At 39.1% G+C, this 20,881-nt stretch overlaps 1 protein-coding gene across 3 annotated transcripts in view; it reads right to left on the bottom strand.

The window, feature by feature from the left end:
- Positions 1 to 20,881, bottom strand: part of PCMT1 (protein-L-isoaspartate (D-aspartate) O-methyltransferase) — a gene marked incomplete at both ends in the record, with an annotated part of 28,970 nt that overhangs the window by 574 nt on the left and 7,515 nt on the right. The window contains 5 exons of one of the 3 annotated variants that reach the window (XM_079532960.1): positions 664 to 749; positions 6,629 to 6,749; positions 10,493 to 10,597; positions 13,022 to 13,053; positions 14,150 to 14,254. In XM_079532960.1, coding sequence (XP_079389086.1) covers positions 664 to 749; positions 6,629 to 6,749; positions 10,493 to 10,597; positions 13,022 to 13,053; positions 14,150 to 14,254 — 449 coding nt within the window. The remainder of the gene's footprint in view (positions 1 to 663; positions 750 to 6,628; positions 6,750 to 10,492; positions 10,598 to 13,021; positions 13,054 to 14,149; positions 14,255 to 20,881) is intronic. The other 2 variants (XM_079532961.1, XM_079532962.1) reach the window with 2 other exon arrangements.

The raw sequence follows: 20,881 nt of genomic DNA, 5'->3' as shown, positions 1-20,881 counted from the left end.
TAACATTTTGTGGGATAAATGACTCTCGTGCCCTTAGAATACAATTTGACATCTGTGACATTGTCTTTCTTGAATAATTTCAAATTGTCAAACACATGGGTTACCTAAAAGCTTTTCTTTTATTCTGTTAATGGAACAACACTTAATGAAACTATTCTATATGAATGTTAAGATAAGTGATAAGAAACACAGAACGTGAGAGAATTGCCTGGAAACCTCTTTTTGTTTTTATAATTAAGAAGGTGGTTAATTACAGCTGATCAGTAGTTCCCAGAAGCTGGTAAATAAAAATATATGCGCTCTATATTTCCAGCTGAGCACATTATTTTTCCAACAGGCCCAATGTCTCAGAACCTGGGAAACAAATACTTAAATTTTGTCATTCAATTATGACAAAAACAATTTATTAAGGAAAATATTCCATTGCTGTAGCACTGATTTCTACACCTGAAATTTAAAACATCTACAGGAAAGTTATTAGAACACGCAGCCTTTAGCAAACCAATCAGAAATCCGATACAGACCATGCTCTAACAGCATCCTACCCACTGATACTGCCCAGCAGTGCAACTCTCTGAAGTATTTTACATATTTAAGTATATAAAATGGTTTTTACAGCTAAGAGATTAATGAATAACACACACAAAAACATAAATGGCTTACTGCTTGGGGCACAACTGGTGCTGCAGCTCCTACATGAATTGCATCATAGGGAGCTTCTTCTGCATATCCCATTCTTCCATCTCCCACTGCAAGAAAACACTTTTTTTTTTTAACCTTCTCAAAGGTTTTCCAACTCAAAATCTGCTTAGTCAAAGTAATATGAAGTCAATATAAAAATATTAACATAGCTATAAAGTAAATGCAACAAAAACCACATACACACACAATAAGTAGCATAACACAAGAAATCAGAAAGCACTGAATTATTCTGAAAGCTGTTGGAGACACGTTGTCCATCCAGAAAAGATACCTAAGCAGATCTGTATCCTATCATTCCAACAGATGTGACTTTCCCTTCATTTACCCTCGGAGAAAATATGCTTCGCCTTATTTTTGCTAATGCTGTCCTTAAGTATAAAACAGATCACAAGCTTCAGCCATTAAATCTCAGAAGTATGTATAAGGCTCCTAAGACAAGGAAAGGACAAACTAGGTATTCACATGGACTATACACCTATAACTGCTCTGCCAGTTGGAAGACTACGTTACTCAAAAGGATACAGAAGCAGTTTCAGCTCATGGAGAAGCATCCCAGTACAGATGTTTCATACCACCCCACTGAGCATTCTGCAATAATTAATCTAGAAGGAAATGGGACACAGAAGAGCAGCACTTTGTGCTGGACAGGCACACACACTACAACAGATGGGTATCTCACTTCTGAAGACATACATGCACAGGACAAAGTCATGTTTGTAAGCATCATTACAGAATTTGTCTTCACAGTGCCATAAAACAAGTGGTTTGTACGGACCAAACGAGTTAGTCTCAATCTCTTCATTAGTCTGTAAACCAAATATGGAAACAGTGAAACCTCTTCACCCACTTTCTACTGCTTCAGCTGACAACCTCATTTAAAGTAAAGATGTATAATCATCTAAAGACCTATATGTAAATAGCCATTCTGAAGGTTGAAAGATACAAGTTTTTAGATCACCTAGGCCAGAGTTACATCTGAGCTCAAACTGAAAAAGTAAACTCATTGTTCAAAGTTCAATGATCTCTGCTTTGGTCACATTAAGTACCTGCCATAAATATATAAAGCCACACAAAATCTGCTCATGCGCTGTATGTACTAATTCTCACAGTAAGCCTATTCCTCCTTTTAGCATGCCATCACAGAAGGCCCACACCAGAGAGACCAACAGGCCTGTGATGGATTGGATAAAACATTAAAATCAGTGGAACAAAACTAATGATTGCATTCAAAATTCAAAAAATAAATATAAATTATTCACAGTTACTCATGTGTGAGACAAATGTTAGTACCTATACAGATAAAGCAGCTTGCCATACTCTCACTATTCTCAAAAGAGCAGAATGGAAGCGATTATTTAGGAGAAAAAAAATCAGAGCCCAAGACTGTATAAAATAACTGTAACCTCTGGCAAGTTCTACAGAAATCTACTTGTCAGAAATAAGCCTGGAACAGACAGTATCAGGCAAAAGAAGTCACTTTGATTCTTCATCTATGAACTTTCAAATGCTGAAACTGTAGGTTCCTTTGAAATACAGCCAATAAAACTTCCAAAGACCTTAGTTATGTTAATCTGACATAAATCTCTGTGTTGGGTTTACATGCCAACATTTTGGTAGCAAATGCTGGGAAGGGAAAGGTGTTATAGCTTACTTTTCACTGTCCTATTCTATTTTTAATTGGCAATACAATACTTTTCCCCAAGTAGTTTGCTTTGCCAGTCACAGCAATCAGTCACTGATCTCTATCTTTAGCTTGATCTGTGAGATTTGTCATCTTATTTTTTTCCTGTTGTGAGGAGGGAATGAAAGAGCAGGTGAGTGGCACAGCCAGCCAAGTCTGATAGTCAGTCACTACAATGGGATATCCCAAACTAGCACAGAATTCAAAGGAAAATGAAGTTAACAGGAATGTCTTTAATCACTGACTGTGTGTTACAAGACAGCCCGGAATCTGAATTAAGGTTTGAAAAATTAAGTGAATACTGTATCCATGGTATTTAGATCCAACCAAAAGTAAGTTCAGTTCATGTTAGGCTTTACACAATGTTATCTCTGGAGTTCTTCAGGAAAAAAAATAAGCAAGTGATACTAAACCATTCATAAATTCATATTCAGTGAGTGCAAAAGTTTTAGTTATCAGTTCAAGAAGAAAAAGCAAGAAGGATAATAAAGATACTTCTATGCTCAGCACAAGTAGCTTGGGGTTTGCTGTCTTAGTACTGAGCTTTGACTTCTGAAAGGCAGCTACTATCATCAGAGATTAATAAAAAGGCTGAATGAATCAAAGGAAGTTCTGCACCTCTGGCCAGGAGCTGGAAACTTGACTTTTTGCCTTCCATCAAATCACAAGAGAATAATTACATGGTGACCATGGCAGGAAGATCTGGACAGCATTTTGTAATAGTTAAAACCAGAGATTTGTTGTCTTTCATATTAGGTCCTGAAGCAAGACCCTGCATGTATGCTTTACGTCCAAAGCTTACAGACAATAATACTGCACGTTTCCCCGGTTGCTGAGGTGCCCTTTAAAGTGCTTTCTTTCCACATATCACAAATTCTGAGCAGCACAAGTCCCTTTCTTCACAGTTTGGAGGCTTCCAAGCAGAAACCACCACCGATTCAAGAGAACTCATGGCTATCACCCTTTTCACTAGGAACACAAGCTGGGCTTGTTCAGCCTGGAGAAAAGAAGGCTGTGGGGTGACCTCACTGTGACCTCATTGCAGTCTTTCAGTACCTAAAGGGAGCCTACAAACAGGAGGGGAATCAACTCTTTGAAAGGGTTGACAACTGCAGAATAAGGGGAAATAGTTTTAAGTTGAGGGAGGGAAGATTTAGGTTGGATGTCAGGAAGTTCTCTACAAAAACAGTGGTGAGCTGCTGGAACAGCTGCCCAGAGAGGTTGTTGATGCCCCATCCCTAGAGGTGATCAAGGCCAGATTGGATGGGGCCCTGGGCAGCCTGGTCTAATATTAAATGTAAGGTTGGTGGCCCTGCATGTGGCAGGGGGGTTGAAGATTCATCATCCTTGAGGTCCCTTCCAACCCTGGCCATTCTGTGATTCTGTGATTTCACCATCTTCCATTACTGTTACTTGTAAAGAAGATGAAAGCTCCAGTAATTTCAGGACCTAATCTCTCTGATCCTGCCAAAGTGGCTTATAACAAAAACAACAGCCTCAGTGCAGCTAACAGTACCAATTACATTCACTTACATCCTAGTAGCACAGTACACCTCCTCTAACGAGTAGTGACATGTTACTGTGTTGACTCTGTTCCAATCAGAGAATGCAAGGGAGAAAGACTTTTTCAGCTCAGACAAGCAGATACTGGTTTGAAGGATGCTAGAGAAGCAGGGAGACCTGCGTTCCCTTAGATTCATCAGCAGGTGCCACGTAGAAGCCCTGGTACTACCAGCAATTAAAGTCATCACTGGCTAAATTGCCTTCTGAAGAAGAATGTACATACTCTGAGACTTAAACACACTTTGTGTCCTGCCTAGAAAAGTCTGTGAAAATGATCTCTGCACGCTGTATCACTGACAGCAGTAGAAAGAAGTAAAACATCCACAGAATTTCTTCTTAAAATCAATAGCCCAAACCAAAATTACCATGTCCAGGCACATCACTACTCGCAATCATAGAATACCCCAAGGGAACGAAGGGATGCATAAGGATCATCAAGTCCAACTCCTACGTGAACACACTTTCAGATATTCAAAGGACAACTAACCTTTTTTTTTTCCAAGCCAGCATTCATATATTCATTGTGACCCAAATTGTTACTTTATTCAATTTCCAAGAGGAAATGGTTCAAATTATGAGCTTGCATTCACAGCTTGAAAAATCCTACTCAAATTCCCCTTAATATGCAGCGTGTCAATGAACTAAATAATCACTGGGACAGGACGGAGGGGAAATCATTATTTCTCCCATGAAAGGGTTTTATACCTTCTTTCTGAACCTAGATCTGATCTGCTTGTAACGGTACTCGAGCCTTCAGTGTCTCTACACAAACCTGCTTCACAGAGAACTGCAGCATGAGTACAAAACAGAAGAAAATTACTTCACTGTGCTTAGAGGAATTTCACTTCTGCATCAGCAAACAGTGAAGCACAAGAGCAGTAAATCCATACAGCAAGACAATTTGTGCTCAGTACTTACTTGTACTTAATGTCTGTGCAACATATGCATTTCAGAATGACTGCTTTGGTCCAGTCCTAGTCTTACTTGTTATCTTTATGTGACCATATTCTCAGAGCACATCATCCAGTGTAGTTTCATCCACAATGAATCAAAGTCTGTGCTCTCCATGTATGCTTTCATGGGAATGGTTGAGAGATTCACCTCAAAAGGCAATCTCCTGAACCAAAACAAAACCCAAACTACACTCCACAAACTAACACAGACATAGCCTAAGGATACCTATTCCCCAGTTTGCAGTGCAGTTGCACTGAAAAATAACACTGGTGCTTCTGAAATGTCACTGCATTAAGTCTGTGGTGCAACAAAACAATGGAGAATGTTTCAGACATACCCGTCAAAGACTAACCACTGGCTTCATTTGGTTTAATTCATGCAGTTCCTACCACCAAATAACTCTGCCTTTTCAAGTTTTTTTGTTTGTTGGTTTTAAACAGCTCTACCTTGAGTCTAGCTCCACATCATAATATTCCCAGGAGTCCACCACAACGGAAGCATTATTATTCTCCATCTAGTTCACATTCCTGCTACTCCTCCCCCTGTATTTAATGCATCTCACAACAGAACTAGTCAGAAGTCTCTTAGTTATGCTGCTACACAGTCAAACATAACATTGGTGATGACATTTACTTAGAACTCCAGATTCCGGAGAGCATCAAAGTTTGTCTCAGGTATAACTGGAAACTGGAGTCAATTTGCTCTTGTACAGCACCAATAGAAGTTATCCCCTTACCTCCTCTCTCAATTCTCAGTCTCAGTTACACCTTAAATTTCTTCAAAAAGAAGTCATAAGTGTTCTCAGTGATGTAAAATTGTATAAGATAGTGTCCAAGTACATGTGTTGATGTGCTTATTCCAGAAAGACTTAGAAGATCATCATTTAAGAAAAATTAAAAAAAAGAAATCCAGGAACCAAACTGGAAGAAACTAAGGTAAGAGCTAAACATCACAAGCCATAATAATATTTCCAAGCACTTTCAAAAGAATGGCCCCAAAATAACCCAGATCTTCAACTTTTTTTAAACTTAACAAAGGGAATGATGATAGCAAAGGAAATGCTTTCCTCCTGCCAGCTTCGACTCTACTGAGAAAAACAGGTATCTTTTCCCCTTTAGTCACATAACACAAATAACAATTCTCTCCTTGCATAATTTCAGCATTATTTCAACTAGCAACTCTCATTTAAACTAGTTTGCATCCATTAATCACTTCCCTCAAACAGAAACACTGTTAATTTTAAAAACAACGGAGAAGCTTCAGTGATGCATATTACCAATCTAGTATTTTTTCCACTCAACCCTCTGCTTGCAGCTTTCTCAATTACTATATCAGAAGTATGAATGCTCTGTTAAAGTGTTCAAATTTAGATGACAGCACATTTAAAGCTGTGCATTGAAGCCCAATTTTAAAAAGCAAACTAACATGACAGTGCTTTAGCATGAAAAGTATTTTCATCAGAAAACGCTTGCATGTTCAGCTTTCATAATAAAATGAGTACATATTCCTTAAGATTGCCAGAAGCCATATTCTCAAAAGGGTGCAAAGATGGTGTTTTTCAAAGGCCAAAAGAATTGGCTCTTCCTTCTTTAGTTAATTGGCCCTTCTTCCTTTGGTTTAACTTCTTATATCAGAATTTTTACTCACATTCAAATTCTAGTCACTTTCAACCCGCTGTTAGAAAGAATACCAGTTTAAGTAATAAGTATATCAGAGTCTGATGCTCACCAATCAGTTTCACTCTTCCTGAAGACAGCAATGTGGGATCGTCTTTTTTGACATTATTTATTGAGTCATCTACTAGTTCTTTGATATGATCAATTCCTACAACTTGTCCTTTGGGACCAACCTGAAATAAAAACACACAGTTGAATAAATTCTGCTAATTACGGTTTACTTATAGAATCAGAATTTCCATCTCTTCAGCCCATTTCTCTAGTACAAAAACAAATCAGCAAAGTGGTAGTACCTTACCAATGCTATTAGTAACACTGCTTAGAATTACACATTCTGACTGCTACAAGCAACCACTAACTAAAGCTCGCCAGCTAACACTTATGTTTGTTACAGTAAACTTTTTAAGAATCAATTCAGTCAATTTAAAATATTAGTGGGGATTTCTCCTCTGAATTTTTGGAAGTCAAACTATACATTGAATATATGTATTACATCCAATAAGAGGCAAGGACTTCAAGGACAAAGACTGGAACTAGTGTCCTTCCATTCCAAGTAAACTTCCTTAAAAATTACATTGTGAATTGTTTATTTGCTTTTTTTCTAAAGAGAAAAACCTTATTTCAGAGAAAATAGTTAAGTCACACATTTTGTTTTAAGTTATCTCAAGGGTTCTAATCTTTTAGAGTCAAATTTAACAGTTAACAGGGACAACTTCCATCTAACCTCTTGCATACGCGAACATTCATGAATTTACGAGGGTGGATAGTGACAGGACAAGGGGGAATGGTTTTAAACTGAGACGGGGAGGTTTAGGTTAGATATTAGGAAGAAGTTTTTCACTCAGAGGGTGGTGATGCAGTGGAACAGGTTGCCCAAGGAGGTTGTGGATGCCCCATCCCTGGAGGCATTCAAGGCCAGGCTGGATGTGGCTCTGGGCAGCCTGGTCTGGTGGTTGGTGACCCTGCACGTAGCAGGGGGTTGAAACTCAATGATCATTGTGGTCCTTTTCAACCCAGGACATTCTGTGATTTCATATTTACAGCTCTCTTCCACTAGGAGAGCAGAACTTTTGAGAGTTTGTAACTCACAGGTGGTCATAAGAGATCTGTGTATTTTCAGGGGAAGCAGGTCTCCAAAATCAACATACTTTTAAAGAGTATCATCCTAAAAAAAAAAAAAAATAAAAAAAAAATAGTCTCCGTTCTGGAATTGTGCCTTTATTCCAGAAAAAATATTTCAGTCTTGGAGAGAGGAGAAAAATAATCCAAACCATAGAATAAGAAAATCTTTTGCAGGATCCATTTCCAAGAACTCAATAGCAAAATACGTTCTGGAAGTCCATGTTGTCACACAACTCTGCCTTATAATGCCACATTTGAATATGTCAGTAATGCTTCTGTATCTTTTATTTTACTCTTTCTAAGACATGAAAATTTAAGAAAACTCCCACCACAGTAATAATCAGCTTTTATGTTCCCTCATGAGCAAGTCCTACTTTAAAAACAAAGAAAGAGCGGTACTACCTCTTCTATTTCAGTTGGAACAAGACTGGCCTAGCATGTGAAACAGAACAAGACACATGGCAAGTTTTCACTATAACAGCTAGAGGCTACTGTTTGCAGGAACGTGCCAAAAGCCGGCGAAATATACAATACAGGCCCTTCAGGGTAATGTCACAGAAATCAAGATTCAGCAAAATGTTCACAGTATGAAATAGCCTGATTTAAAGTAACAGTGTCTTCAGCAGCATGCCATACCCCATTATGCTAATTTCTGAATATTCATCAGTCTAGATTTCTCCTGTCTACGCTGCTCTACTCCTGGAACCTCAAAGCATACATTATCAAGGCAGTAGTAAAGTGGCAAAACATTTGGGGTTTTTGTTATTATTATTTTTTAAAACAAAAATGCATCCCACTTTTTTTTTGTTTGTTTTAAGTAATTCCAGTACACAGAGTTCATTTAACTTGCCATCAGCCTTTAAAAGTGTAGAAATTTATCTGCAAGGCATACAGCTTACTAAGTTTGTGGCAGCAGTTTAACATAAAAAACAAACATCTTAACCACACTAAAGTAAATAAAATGCCCTCTAGGAATGCTACAAGCGAGACTACTCTCGCAGGAGTAAAGCCACCATGACATCAATGTGCACTCAGCAGCTTATGCCACAAATACCAGATGTTCCTTCTAGATCTCAAGCAGACTGAGAAGTATGGCCAGTAAGCATACCTCCAACTGAATTCTGATAGGAAAAGGCTAACTGAAGCTTGAAAGTACATCACCTGGAACGATGGTAGTGTGTTAGAAAGAATTTTTATACAAGAAGAAAACTGAGTCGGAGCAGTATGTACTATGTATTCTTATCTACGTCCATTCAAGTGGTTGAAGTGAGATCTGTATTACACAGTAATAATGCTATCGAATGGAAAAAAGCATTTGTTCAATGTGCTCCACAAAACGTGTGTTTGTAAGGCATTCCACAACACCACCAAGAAAGAAATTCTGGCGGAATTCCGAAGAGGAACATGACAGTCACACGGTGATAAACAGTGTGGTTAACCTTAGCAGAATTGAAGAGATTTCCTTTTTGTGATAATTCTGACTTTTTTTTTCCCCTTGCACGTTTTCCTCAGCTTTTCTCATGCAATCGTTTTAAAAGAAAAAAAGCGCACAACCACGTGTCACAAACATCTTACCTAACATGGCGTTTTATACATTCAACATTTCTAATGAATAAACACACATCTTTGATGAAAACTTTAACACTTGTAGGACTCAAATTCCTTATGCATGCTACTAGCACTTGTTGCATTTGATTATCTAAGCTAGACCGACTATAGAGTTGGACTAAAAACAGTAAGTTAAAGAAATGGCATTTAATATTTCCTGCAGACAGCAGTTTGATGAACTTATTTCACTTTTTTTAATTTACTTTTTTAACGTGGCAGTTAGCATTCTTGAAAAACTGCACACAGACTTTCACTAATGTATTATTGAATCCTAAATATTCTTATCTAGCTCTTAATACGGGACATGAAGATTCAACAGATCAATGCTTGAAAATAGTAAAATTTAAGTAGTGAAAGAACAAATGAGCATTTGTCATCTGCATCACCGTATTCCAAATTAACTTCAGAAAAAGAAAAAAAGCTCCAGCTGGGCAGTTTAGTGAAGTCCTCTGCTAGTTGCAAAGCTAAGTCCTATAACAGAGAAGGAAGAATTGATCATATTCCACCAGAAAAATCAGTCAGGAAAAACTGTAGTTACAGTCATCATAAAACAAAGTTTCTCATCTTTTTTTTCTCTTGCTGCAAAATAGGATAGACTCGCTGAAAATTTCTTAAGCATAGGCTGAATAATCTGATATGAAGTTACTAGGAAAAGATGTAAAAAGAATATAAATCAGTACTAATTTTAAAAGTGATTAAATAGATTCTTGTACTTCCACAATAAAATAAATGGAAAAAAAATGAAACTAATTTCAAAAACTATTTATACACATGGATATATAATTAACCTGTGGAAATAGGATTCTTTTAGGTCTCATTAAGCTCTCATCACAGTAGAAAAAGAAATATGATTATCACAATGAGCACATTCACAGCCACACAAGTTAAGATAAAAAAGATAAAAAATAACAAATACCACCTTCCTTCAAGTTATACAGCAACCATTAAGTCAAGAAAAAACTTCCCATTGAGGCAGTTTCTTCATCACCAAAGGATTTACTGGACCCAAGCCTCAAGTATCAATACGATTAGAAGTGCATACTAGCCACACTCAGGAGAGTAGTTCATTTTCTGTGTAATCTACTTCAGCCCACTGTAAGAAGCCCACTTTTACCCTTGTCTTTAATTCAGTTATGCTGCAGTTCAAACAGTTTTGATGAACCAACAATTAAACTAGATTTCTCACCATCCGTGAAAAGCATGCTGTAAGGATTCCACTTCCAGATCCCACATCAAGAGCTTTGGCTCCTTCATGTAATTGATCGGACAGAAGTTCGAGAGCATATGCATGCTAGAAGGAGGAGACAAAATTTCAAAGTATTATCAATCTTATTTGATCCTACACATCTTCATTGCTTCAGTGTTTTGAGGCAATGCACAGAAGATTAGCCTAAAAAATTTCAGAATCATGTTTTCATTACATAAAAACAGCATACGAACTCCACAGGTAGTGAGTGGAGTTAGCTATATGATATAATCACTGTTGCTTCTTTTACTTCAAGAAAACTTTTCTTTTCTTGTTTGTGGAGAGAGACAATGGAATAAATTCAATTCTCTTCAGGTCTGATGGTTCTCAGTTTGCTGGTGAATATTAGCCTAAGAGAATGTCTTATCATTATGCTATATACACTGGAATACGCTGAGACAGAAGCTAGTTTCATAGGATCAAAGAAAAGTTATATTGTAGTTAATACTGCCTGCACACAATTATTCAAGGAAAAAAGAAGGTGGCTTTTACAAAGTCTGATATCCAAAACATTCACATATGAAAATTCAGTAGTCTACATCATGAGCTGCTTTGTTTCCTTACACAGTTGACCAGTACACAAACTAAACTTGTCATATGCCAATCAATTCATTATTGAGACTAACAGGGTTGTTAGTTTAACCTCATCCTCTGGAATAGTTATGGAAAAAATGACCCTGGGAAATACTGAAATGCAGTTAAAGAACAATGCAGTTATCAGGCAAAGTCAACATGGGTTCATGCAGAGAAAAGTCCTCCCTTAGTAATCTGATCTTTCTTTGATAAGGTCACCTGCCTGGTGGATGATGGCAAGACAGTGGACAGTCTTTTTGGATTTTGATACCACTCCTCACAGCATCTTTCTGGACAAAATGTCCAGCTGTGAGATAAACAAGTTCATGCTATGCTGGTTGATGATCTGGCTTAACAGTAGAGCTCAAAGGGTTGTAGTGTTCAGGGCGACATCTAGCTAGTAGTCTGTCACTAGCAGCATTCCCCAGGGATCAATTCTGAACCTGGTTCTGTTCAATATATAAATGGTCTGGATGCAGGAATGGTGCGCATCCTCTTGTTTGGTGACATTGAATTGGGCACTGCTGCTGATTCTCTCAAGGGGATGAGAGGCCTTGCAAAAGGATCTAGGTAGATGGAGCACTGGGTGATCAGTAACAGCATGAATTTCATTAAACGAAAATGACAAGTGCTACAGTTGCAATGGGGTAATGTCAAATAAAGGTGTAGACTGGGAGACGAGTGGCTGGAGAGGAGCTCAGCAGAAAGGGACCTGAGGATACTGGTGACAACAGGCTCAGAATGAGCCAGCAGAGAGCTCTGGCAGACAAGACAGCAAACCTCAATTTGGGGTGCATTAAACACACAGGATAGCCAAACTGCTAAAAGAGGTAGTGCTGCCTCCTCTTGAATATTGTGTGCAGTTCTGGCCTCCACAATATAAAAAGGAAGTTAAGATACCTGAAATCATCCACAAGAGGGGAACAAAGCTGGTAACAGGGCCGGAAAGCATGTCCTGTGGGGAGAGGCTAAAGAAGGACATTTGAGTTGTCCAATCTGGAGAAAAGGAGGTCAAGAGGCGACCTCATTACGCTCTGCAGGTTCTTGCAGAGAAGGTGAGAGGGAAGTGCTAGTCTTTTCTCTTCCTGGTAATTAGCGATAGAACCCATAGAAAGAGCACAAAATTGCACCAGGAGAGGTTCCAAAAAAATTTCTGCACCATGAAGGTAGTCAAACACTAGAACAGGCTTCCTAGAGAGGTGGTTGATACCCCTTGTCTGTCAGTATTCAAGAGATACTATTTAGATTATAGCCAAAAGTTTAACTGCTTTTGGGCAGTCGGAATAGATGATCTTTGTAAGGCCCTCCTCACTGAATCATTCTAATTCTAGTTTTTTTAATGTTTTACAGATAGTCATTATCACACTTTTACAGCTTATTCCCCTGATGGACACTACTCATCACTTGTCTCCACTTGGACTCCACCTGGAGTCACTGCTTTCTGGCTGCAACCATCCAATCAATTCTTTATCCACTGTGAAGTCCACAATTCAAATCCATCTCTCTTCAATTTGGAGATAATCACACGGTATGGGACCATGCCAAAGGCCTTGCAGCAGTCCAGGTAGATTACATCATTAAGTCTTCCCTTGTCAACAGATGCAGTCATTCCACCACAGAACGGAAACGTTCCAGTGCTTGACTACATCCAGTATGATTTCCTCACAATAGAATTTAATCGCAATTTCCTACGTTGCATTGTTTGTCCACTGCCCCACATCCTATCACTGTGCATCTGCAGAAAAAGTCTGGCTCAGCCTTCTCTGCACCCTCCTATTAGGTAATTCACAACCACATTACTGCCATCAATTCCTGGTTAAATTTGTTGTGATAAATATTTTTATTTTGGGAACGTTTGTATCATCATAAAATCATCTACACAAGTTTAAAGCTTACCATATGTGGAGCACTGATTGTTGCTTGGAAGCCTGTAAAACAAGAAAGCAGAAGATTTGATTGTTCTTCAGACCATTGTTATTGATCTTGACTGTAAAATACAATATCTTCACTGTTAGCCTCATTCAGGACATCAGTCACACACTAATGGTTATGTAAGTACTCTACTTCAGAAGTGAGTTAAGTACATCATCTGTAAGCTATGCCTCCTTAACTCTGAACAGGAAAAAACACAGTTCTATACTCGACCTCAGTTATGATTTCTATTTTGTGACTCTATCTCCTTGGCTTTATCACATATGTTGAATTCAGATGAGCTGTGTTTCCCAGAATAACCTAATTTCTTTTTTTTTTTTTCCCCCTCCTTCATGGACCATACATAAGAACCCAGATTTGTTAGTGAGTTTACGTGATGGGGACTCCCTGAAGACTGACGTCTTTTTTCCCCCAGACAGCACATAAACCTAGGAATACAGAGTTATATTTGTTCCTTTAGAAATATATAAATTTTTGAGTACATACTTTAGAACATTTTATTTCTTTAATGTCCCTACACAAATCAAATCCAATTACTATTCATAATGCTCACCATCCAGCATGGAAGGGAAAGGAGAGGAAAAAAAATAATAATCAAGAAAAGAAAAAAGGAAGCACATAAGTTTAATTAATTCTCCTGCCTTGGAATGAGAAAACTAAGATCTGGAGGAGAAGTTAGTGTCCTACAACCATCAACAGACTCTCCCATTTAAAGCCTATTTTTGTATAAAAAAACATCTCATGTAAAAATCTGAAGAGCATTGTACTGATCTCTCATGAACCATTTCTGTAAAGAGAGACACTGTTCCTGAAGTAAATTGGATATAAGTGGTTTATAAATATTTAAATAATATCAGCTCCATCACTACAGATTGTTGTAGCATTAAAAAAATATATACTTACACATTAATACTGGCCAATAACAATCTATGGATGTATTTAAGTATGCCAATTGTGTCCCATAAATTCAAAACGCATAGTTAAAAGAGATTGAATAAATTGATAAGGAACTAAGATAAGTTTGCACATCTATTACAAAGGCAGTCACCATTACAAAAATTAGGACAGAGCATTTCATAGAAACTGACTTACCTATAGATTGAGGAGAATCCATATAAGGGTTGTATTTTGCATAATGGCAACGGTCTGTGGCCAGCATTACTTCAAATACCTTGTCTGATTTGATTATTCCATTTTCTATAAATAAAACAAATCACATTGAAGGCATTCTGTTCCTCAATGCAAGAACATGCAAAATACATTAATATACTCCTACCATTGTGAGAAAACAGACTACCTTACTCTCCCTAGTACTCTAACCCTCATCACCTTAGAAGTTAAGCTATGATCCATTGGTCAAACACTGCTTAAGACAGCGAATCATAAGCAAGACTCTCCCAGAAGCTACCGATGCAAAGATGTAACTCCTAGAAACACTCAGTTCCATGCACAGCTTTGATATTCCTGAAAACATATAAAATAAGAAATTCATACTACTCTATACAATAAACAAGGTTTATTTATTTTTTTAAGTTAAGTGATCAATTATTGAAAAATAAACAAAAGCAGGTTAGCAGAAACCATAGCATCCCTGCTCAGTATTTTATTTTCAAGTCCTGTTTCTCTTTTCTGTTGGCAAAAGAAAAAAGTCCCTTGTGAAGAAACTCCTACAGAATGAGAATTCTTACAATGGGGCAGGCTGAAGCCTAAGATTTTTTGTATTAAAACATTCTGAATCTGTCTCCTCTTAAAAATAGAAGGTACGTACAAAACATCAGAAACACTGAGCAGTGAAGTTACTTTCTTTCTTTCTAACATTTATAGATTTAAATTCTGAAGACATACTTACAAGCAACAGAAAGCAACAAAAAACAAACAGAAGAAACTAACCAATCACTTTCATTAAAAAAAATTCAGGATAAACTCCAAATAATGCTATTGCAATGATGGAAGCTTTACTAAGTAGCTTACTAACTAACTAACTTTACTGGAAAGTTTTACTTAAAAGAAAAAAATAAATAATAATCTGAGCGCTTGCAAAATCTAATACAAACTGCAGTAATTCAAAAGTAAGATGTGTGAGTTCTTCCAAGATTATCTTAATTGAGGTCCCATCACTTTTAGAGAGCTACCAACACTAAGACATCCGTGACCAGGCTGCAGCTAACTTTTGCAAAGGCCTTCCTGACTGTTTACAGCATGCTCCCATCAATTACTCTTATCAAACATGGTTGTGGGTTATCTGAGTTTTTTTCTTTTTCTCAACACCCATCCCCAATATCCACTACCTGTGCCCCGTTTCATTAGCCTATAGAACAGAGAGCAAATTGGTACCCCACGACATTGTGCTCTTTGTTCTAAAGACAAAGTATCACTTAGAAATGCAATAGCAATATGCCATCAAATTATTAGGGAAAATAACAATGCTTTATAAAAATGGTCCTAATTAACAATATTTTTCCCTGATAAACCCTAGAAAACTCATAAGCTCCCTGCAGTTTGCATACATTACACACCTCCTGTGTTTTGACTCCATTCAGAACTGCATGCTACAGTCTTAGAGAGAATTCCTCATTTCAATTTATGTTTTTTAATCTGAGAGACAACAGGCATTTGCAGCAGTAGTTCATAAATTGACATCTTTTCCAACCTTGTTGATTTTATACTAAGCAAAACTGTACCCCAAAGTAAAAGAAAAAATTTAAAGACATTGTGCCAGCATGCTATTGGGTAGGATAGTCATGAGGAAAATCCAAGGAAATACAGGCCCATCACCCTGACCTCAGTGCCAGGAAAGGTTATGGAGCAGATTGTCTTGAGAGACATCACACAGCATGTGTGGGACAACTAGGGAATTAGGCCCAGCCAGCACAGGTTCATGAAAGTCAGGTCTTGCTCAACCAACCTCATCTCCTTTTCTGACTGAGTGACTCGCTTGTTGGGTGAGGGAAAGGCTGTTGACATAGTCTGCCTAGACTTCAGCAAAGCCTTTGACACTGTCCCCCACAATGTTCTCATGGAGAAGGTGGCAGCCCGTGCCTTGGACAGGTACAGGCTTTGCTGGGTAAAGAACTGGTTAGATGGCTGGGCCCAGAGAGTTGTGGTGAACGGAGCTAAATGCAGCTGGTGACTGGTCACGAGTGGCGTTCCCCAGGAGTCAGTGCTGGAGCCTGTCCTGATCAATATTTTTGTTGATGACCTGGATGAGGGCATTGAGTACATCCTCAATAAGTCTACAGAAGATACCAATTTCGGGGGGAAACAATGATCTGCCTGGGGGTAGGAAAGCCCTTCAGAAGGAATGGAACAGACTGTATCGCTGGGCTGAAGTCAGCAGGATGAAGTTCAACACGATCAAGTGCTGGGTCCTGCACTTTGGCCACAACAACCCCAGGCAACACTACAGGCTTGGGGCAGAGCAGCTGGAAGACTGTGTGGTAAAAATGCACTGGGAGGTACCAGTCAACACTCAGCTAAACGTGAGCCAACAGTGTGCCCAGGCGGCCAAAAAAACCAATGGCATCCTGGCTTGTATCAGAAAGAGTGCAGCCAACAGGAATAGGAAGGTGATCATTCCCCTGTACCCAGCACTTGTGAGGCTGCACCTCAAACACTGTGTTCAGTTTTGGACCCCTCACTACAAGAAAGACATTGAGGATCTAGAGCATGTGCAGAGAAGGGCAACAAAGCTGGTGAAGGGTCTGGAGCACAGGCCTTATGAGGAGTGGCTGAGGGAACTGCGTCCAGTTCTGGGCTCCCCAGTACAAAAAGGCAGGGATCTCTTGGAAAGAGTCCAGCGGAGGGCCACAAAGATGGCCACAAGGGCCTGGAGCATCTCTCCTATGAAGAAAGGCTGAGTGAACTGGGTCTGTTCAGCCTTGAGAAAAGAAGACTGAGAGGGAACCTGATCCAGGTCTATAAGTATCTATGGTATGGGAGGCAGAATGGCGAGGCCGGACTGTTTTCAGTGGTGAGTGGAGACAGGACAAGGGGAAACGGCCGGAAACTGCAGCATAGGAAGTTCCGCACAAATGTGCGCAAGAACTTCTTTACAGTGAGGGTGATGGAGCACTGGAACAGGCTGCCCAGGGAGGTGGTGGAGTCTCCTTCTCTGGAGATGTTCAAGACCTGTGCGACCTGCTGTAGGGAACCTGCTTTGGCAGGGGGGTTGGACTCGATGATCTCTGGAGGTCCCTTCCAACCCCTACAGTTCTGTGATTCTGTGAACTGGGATCACTTAGTCTGGAGAAGAGGAGGCTCAGGGGAGACCTTACCACTCTCGCTCTCAACAGTTGCCTGAAAGGAGGTTGTAGTGAGGTGGGCGCTGAGCTCTTCTGCGTAACTAGTGAAAGGACAAAAGGGAATGGCTTTAATTTGCGACAGGTGAAATTCAGGTTGGACATTAGGAAAAATTTCTTCTCCAAGAGTGGTCAGGCACTGGAATGGGCTGCCCAAGGAGGTGGTGGAGTTACCCTGGAGGTGTTCAAGAAACATTTAGGTGTTGTACTAAAGAACATGGTTCAGTGGGGAAATAGTGGTGGTAGGTGGATGGTTGGACTGGATGATATCAGAGATCTTTTCCTATGATGGTGATTCTCTGATTCTACAGTATGAGGAAAAAAAATAAGAGCTCCCCCAACCACTTGGAATCAGCTATACGTCAGTTGGTAACTAAACTAGGGAGAAAAAAAATATACATATATACATACATATATATATATAGTTAGCATCTCTTTAGATATCACCAAGAAAGTAGCTTTTCTAAAATAAGTGTACCTAAAAATGAAAAGAGAGGCGGGAAAGCTGATTATAACAGGAGTAAAATGTTCCAGGGGGATGAGAGAGATACAAACAGGCAGCTGAAAAGCATTCAGGAAAAACCTAAACTAGCTATTTACTCCTTTATGATGCACTGTGCAGACAGATTGATAAGGTAACCATCTGTTCTTTCCTTTTGCGCCTTGGGGAAACCAATGCGCAGAGTATAAACAGATGAAGCTTCCAGCCTGAAAGAACTGATAAACATCTCAAGGGAGGCCCTGTGATTGGGCAGACAACCTCCTCCATTTTCAGAGGACCCTCTCTATAATTCCTGAACCACAAGATTTTTTCCCAAGCCTCTTTTTTCACACTATCCTATGACCCGTCCTGCTGCCACCCTCCCTTTTCCTTTTACAGAACCGCACACCTGCATGTTCTCTCATCTGCTTGTCATCTTTCTACTTAAAGCATTGCTAATTAAATTCCTTTCTCAGCATTTACAACTTTTCTTCCGCCTGCATTACATTACTTTTCCTATGTATTTTATCCACGCCTCCCTCTATCTTGTTTTTATCAAATTTTAAGAGCTCCGTGGATATTTGTACAAAATAAAACCCCACATTCTGTTTCAGCAGAAATATAATAGGGCAATTATAACGGTATAATTGTCCCCCATAGAAAGAAAATTAAGTCTGCTTTCTGGACTTCTTTGCTTGTTTGGAGAACACCAGAATACAACACACACACACTCTTACAAGTGCTATTCAGTCCTATGGGATAGGACTACTGCAGTGCTATTCTACTTATGTAGAAGTAATAAAATTTAGGAAGTAATTAAGAAAAGCAATCAAGAATCTAACCAGTAAAGTTAATATTGACTATGTAGTATTTTCCCCAACATTGATAACAAATAAGATTTTTCCCTAGAATCATGATTAAAGTTGCTGCGTTTCTCTATATTTAAGGTACCGAACTCCAATGAAAGCTCCTTCCTTCCTGCAGAGTCAATCCCAAGAAGATTGACAATGAATATCTTAATTCCATCTGGGAAGAATCTCTTCTCAGATTCCAAATTGCTAAGAAAACACATATCACCTAAAAAAAGCCAGTGCAGGGAGAGCATTCTAATTTCACACTGCTTTTAAATGAAAAAAAACAAAAAATAATTAAATTCTTTATTATTAAAATTCCAAAGCAAAATGTTTTCTAAATCTTAGAAGGGAGCTATATGTCACAGAAAAATCATTTACAGTTAAGTATATAGAGGCTGATTTTCCTTTCCAATAACAAGCATGCACTGAAGACTTGCTAGCTGAACAAACTGCTCAGCTTCAAGATATTCATAATCAGTACTAAAACTAAATCACAAATTATTAACTGCTTGCAAGCAAATACAAATATGCAAACACAGTAGTCTGGAGCTTAAAATATAACATAAGCTCTATTTATTAGTGATATCAGCACAACTTAAGATTCAAAGGGACAAAGCTGAAAAGTAACCAAGAAGAAAAGCACAGCCCGCAGAGTTCAAAAGTTATTTTGTGCAGAAGCTGTGGCACCAACAACTTGACATAATTGGAGCACGTTTTGAAAGCTCTACTCCACTTTTTTTCCATGAATAACACAGTGAAAACAGGAAAAGAGCTCATGCAGCAGTCCCTGGGTTTGAAGGTATAAATATTACCACTGTTGAACATAATCTTGGAAACTAGGCAGTTGAATGTTGGAGAGCAAAAAAAAGCTGAAAGCTTGGCAAGATAAGATGGATATACAATAAGCAAACAACTTATCCTTTTATTGAGCAATAAAGCTTCAGCAAAGTTATCTTAAAAAGAACAGCCTACATGAATGATTAACCCTCACCATTGATCAGTCAGGTTCTCAACATGCTCAAAACATACTAGCAGTCAACATTCACACTAACACTAGTTTCCAGATTACAAAAAGGATGTCTTGTTGCTGCATGATATAATCATAGACTATCCTGAGCTGGAAGACCCACAAGGATTCACAGAGTCCGGCCCCTGGCTCCAAACAACATCACCCTATTGCAGCTACATCAGAGAGCACTGTCCAAACGCTCCTTTAATTCCAGCATGTGGGGCCGTGCCCACTGCCCTGTGCAGCCTGCTCAATGCCCGCCGCCCTCTGGTGCAGACCCTTTCCCTAACCCCCAGCTGCCCCTCCCCTGATGCAGCTCCATGCCGTTCCCTGTCGCAGTGACAGAGAGCAGAGCTCAGCGCTGCCCCTCCGCTCCCCTCACAAAGAGCAGCAGCCGCCATTCAGGGCTCCCCTCAGCTCCTCTGCTCTGGACTGAACCAACCCAGGGACCTCAGCCATTCCCCATACACCTTGCCCTTCAGATCCTTCCCCATCTTCATCCTGCGGACACACTTTGATAGCTTTATGTTCTTCTTACATTGTGGCAACCAAAGCTGCACACGGTGCTCAAGGTGAGGCTAGCATACGTGCTTACAACACAAATCTTAACTGGTCCTGCTGCAACGGTCTGTCACAGCTGAGTAACAGCTGGTCAAACACATCCTATTTCTAGTTTACATAAACAAAATTATCACGCAGATGCCAAAACTGTTACACTGGGACTTTTCTCAGTATCCACATACTTCAATTTTTCCGGATATTACCTTCACTGTAGCCACTGCAAAGTATTTCACTTGCAGGGACAACTTTTCTGTTTAACAGTGACATTATCGTACAGAAATCTTAAATCATACTGAAGTCTTAAAATTTGGTGCAAAGCAAAGATAGTGCAGTACAGCAAAAGATGAAATCAAGTAGATTAAGATTACTCAAGTGAGAGCTAACAGTTTCAGACATCACTACATGAACCAGCCAAACCGTCCAGCAACTTCCACACGGAAGGCAGGCTGGATGAGAATGACATCTTGATTTTCAAACAGTGTAAAGCTAGTTAGTTCTAAGCAGCTCGTCGACTGAGCTTTTTAGGTTGGAATCGTTCTGTTGGGGAGAAGGAGGAAAAAGCTAAGAGAGCAATTCAGTTACAGAATTTTATGTTAGTAACAAGCATTGTAAGCTTTCTCT

This window comes from Tetrao urogallus (genome assembly GCF_951394365.1).
Source record: "Tetrao urogallus genome assembly, chromosome: 2".
NCBI lineage: Eukaryota > Metazoa > Chordata > Aves > Galliformes > Phasianidae > Tetrao > Tetrao urogallus.
The sequence above is the reverse complement of the archived record's forward strand: the minus strand, read 5'-3'. Positions and strand labels throughout refer to the sequence as shown.